General features: G+C 38.9%; 1 protein-coding gene across 2 annotated transcripts; it reads left to right on the top strand.

The window, feature by feature from the left end:
• Positions 1 to 997: 997 nt before the first annotated feature.
• On the top strand, positions 998 to 3,685 carry LOC306848264 (ATP synthase F(0) complex subunit C2, mitochondrial-like). Of its 2 annotated transcripts, none has more exons than XM_079382719.1 (5): positions 998 to 1,105; positions 2,375 to 2,422; positions 2,953 to 3,027; positions 3,105 to 3,292; positions 3,368 to 3,685. In XM_079382719.1, exons 2-5 carry the CDS (start codon positions 2,384 to 2,386, stop codon positions 3,480 to 3,482), a joined length of 417 nt encoding a protein of 138 aa, XP_079238845.1. In that variant the 5' UTR covers positions 998 to 1,105; positions 2,375 to 2,383; the 3' UTR covers positions 3,483 to 3,685. The 2 variants fall into 2 exon arrangements, with proteins under 2 accessions (XP_079238845.1, XP_079238846.1); XM_079382720.1 differs by having other exon boundaries at positions 1,040 to 1,341.

The following is a 3,685-nucleotide window of genomic DNA, read 5'->3' as shown; positions in this document are numbered from 1 at the left end:
ATCTAGGAGAAGTACCATATTTTAATTTAATTGTGCTACTATGTTGTAATATAGAGTTTTTACCGCCTTACAAAAATATTCACCAAAACCACATTTTTCCACTGATTTAAATATAAATCTATGTTCAACTGAATCAAAAGCTTTATAAAAATCCAGGAAAAGAATAAAACCATCTGCAAATCACAGTCCCGTCTCTATTGCAATTCAGTTGCAGTCACCCCGTCCTCTAGAAGGGACAGGCCTACACATCCATACAGCATCATTTAAAGAGACCTTTTAGATCTCAAGACGTTTTTGTACAAAATATAAAATTACAGAGGCATCATTTAAGATTGTTCATCGTATTTATGGTTCATCGTCCATTTATTTTATGATTGTATTCATACAAAATCATTTTTAACAAAGTACGAATATTGAATTGCAATTTTTTATGAGTATACTGTTGACAAAAATTGGTATACTGTGAATTTTCTCATTATATATGGAAATTCTTTATTCACAAATGTAAATGGGAAGTGAAAAAAAAAATAATTTTACTCATTTTAAAATAGAAATCGGTCGCTACCTGACTGTACAGGTTGAAAGAAACAAGAAATAACAACGCTTTAAAATAAAACTGTAAATTATTTTAAAGCCTTAAATCTACTCTTTGAATAATTTGTAATAATTTATACTTGTTTGCAGACTTTTTTATTATTATTATTATTGTTTTCGTTTATTATTGTATTTGTTTTGATATGCTCTTTCTTCTAAAAAATATAATTAAAAAAATAAATCTACAAGGTGGGATTTCCACCCAGAGCAGCCAATAGAAACAGGCGACACAGGATGCGATTCATGACTTTCCCGGCGTTCTTCCTTAAATCATTTAAACCAATCAACGAGAGGACGCCTTCTTGACAACGCACATGATTGGGTATGTTGTGTGTATTGACATACCTTGTAGCCAATCAGCGGAGGCGAACGTGACCCTCTGCCCAATCACAAACGAGGACGTAGTTCCGAAGCTTATAAATGACAAGGTGACAGTTTTCACGGCGTACTCGTTGCCTCTAGCTGCAAGCTTGTCCCTGTTACCCCGAGCCTTGTTTGCTGTATCTAATAGGTGAGTCAGGGTTTCTCTGCATTCGTCTAAAGATACATAACGGGCACCTTTGCTTTTTTTTAAAGCTGTGAAAGCGTGCGGAAGATGTTGATCCGGTTCAGATAACTACAGCGCCATTCAGAGAAGCGCGTTGCTAAAGCTCCGCTAGCCGCTTGTCAAAGTCATTTCATGGGAATGAATGAATTAATTAATCCGTTTGAGATTACATTTTAGGACCCTGACACGTCGAGCATCCGGTAAATAACACAAATGCTCCTTAGCTTCTAGATTTATTTTGCTTTTTAAATGCACGGAGGATTTATTCACACATTGCTCGTGACACTTGTCTCGCGCTGGGCCTCAAAATCCTGTAACCTAGCGCTGCGCCCAAACCATGCAATTGCATGCATTTTTATACTACAAAGTGCAGCTCTAAATTTCAATAAAGCGTTTAAATTTCAATAAAGTGCCAGTTAAAGCTATTGTTGACCTTCACTCTCCAGCCTGTCCTCCTGAGCAGTTTCCAGGCACCTGAAGTTTAAAATTAGTAATCATAGGACAGATTATTAATGTCCTTTCGTACTTAATGTATTTTGAAACTAGTATGGGCCTTATTCTTAGATGCTCAAAAGGTTATCCATACAGTGACCTGAAAGAAGTCAAAATAGATAATCTAGGTAACTATGAATAGCCAATATGTAATTAAGAGAAGTTGCATGAGAGGGAAAATTGAGTAATCTATATATCGAGTACAGGGTTTATTTGCTGCTGGTGTCGCAATGTGGACTGTTTAACAGGCTGACTAATAAACTCAGATTTGAGGTCTTAACGATCCCTCCAATATGTGCATCTTATTGTGGGTAAGAACTTGTATTACTGTCGTCAAACACCCAGCCCATGACCTCTATGCTGCCATGTTTGACCACTGACCTACAGGGGATGTGCTCTTGGGCTGAAGCGGTCTTGCATCCTTTGGATGGATGTTCACACATCCATGCAGATCTAAACGGGTGGTCTGTATGCATCTAAAGGATCTTTTGGTTTGGATGCAGATGAAATTATGGAGCTCCGATTTAATCTCATCTGCTTTCTCTGAATGGCTTAGTCTTAAATTGGAGGTCTCTTCAGTTGCTAAGGGAGTTGTAACTTTAAGTCTTGATGGCACAAACCTCTCCTGTCTTTGTCACTTTCCATAAATATCACTGTGTATTGAACACTAAATTTCATGCCATGCTGTGTATGACACCTAGTGCTTTTCTTTCACCCATCTAACATATTTCTTCCCCACAGGCTTCAAACATGTACGCATGTGCTAAGTTTGTCACCTCACCTGCTGTGGTATGTATTCAGTCTCAAATACCGTCACACTCCATTGACCGTCTCAGAAAATGACCTTAATGCCATGTCTTTTTAGAGGCATGTTATATGAACATTACTTCCATTATTATGAGTAACTTCCATGGAAGTGATTGTCTGCAATAATATTAGTTCTAACCACATTCATAACCATGCATTTCAAGGCTTGTTAAGTTTACGTTTATGAATTTAGAAGATGCTTTCATTCAAAGTGTAGAGGAACATAAGGAATATTTCACAAAGCCAACAATATTCATAGTAAACAATGCCAGGTTTATTCAGAAGCTAGATTAGGAAAGGAGCTAGAGCAGTAAAGAAATGCCCACACATTTTGCAAGTGCATTGGTTTAAGGTTAAATTAATACCAATTGGATCCTTGCACTCACTTGCATAAAACATTTGAATCAGAAACATGCTTTCTGTTCAGGTTTGTTAATAGAAAATCAATGCATATCATATTGACATTCATTTAGTTCTCATTCTGAATTTTTCTTTTTCTTTTCCCCCATCAGGTCCGTGGAGGATCCAGGGTTTTGGCCCGGCCTGTTTCAGTGGTGTTCAACAGACCTGAAGCAAGAACTGAACAGGTAAAAACGATAAAGTGCCTTCCATGTGACTTGCAACTTCTCTTGCACGTACTTAAATTTCTTGCCCTCCTTCTCAGGCTGCTCTGTTGCCAGTCAGTGAAGCGAGCCTTCTTAATGTAACCCGGGGGTTCCAGACCAGCGCTGTATCCAGAGATATTGACACAGCGGCCAAGTTCATTGGTGCTGGTGCTGCCACGGTGGGTGTGGCCGGATCAGGAGCAGGAATCGGGACGGTCTTCGGCAGCCTCATTATTGGCTATGCCAGGTAATTAGCCTCTTAAACTTGGTTTATTTGTTATACATGTAGCTTGTGCCTAAATTGCTTTTTCTCCATTTACAGGAATCCCTCCCTGAAACAGCAGCTCTTTTCCTATGCCATTTTGGGCTTCGCTTTGTCTGAGGCCATGGGTCTGTTCTGCCTGATGGTGGCGTTCCTCATCCTGTTCGCCATGTAATTTGGATGTCTTCTCTTCCAAGCGGTTCGACTCCCTTGATCTGGAGATTGGAACTGATACGCAGCTTAGGCAGTGGCACTGCCATTCCAACAAAACTACAAGAAACTCTCCCTTTTTATGTTCCCCTGTACCGTTTTTCTCTATCTGAAGTCTTTATGTAAGAACTCACTTCACGTAAGACCATCTGAATAAATGGTTGAAAT

The sequence above is a fragment of the Barbus barbus genome, assembly GCF_936440315.1.
Source record: "Barbus barbus genome assembly, chromosome: 3".
NCBI lineage: Eukaryota > Metazoa > Chordata > Actinopteri > Cypriniformes > Cyprinidae > Barbus > Barbus barbus.
This window is presented reverse-complemented; position numbering and strand designations above follow the sequence as displayed.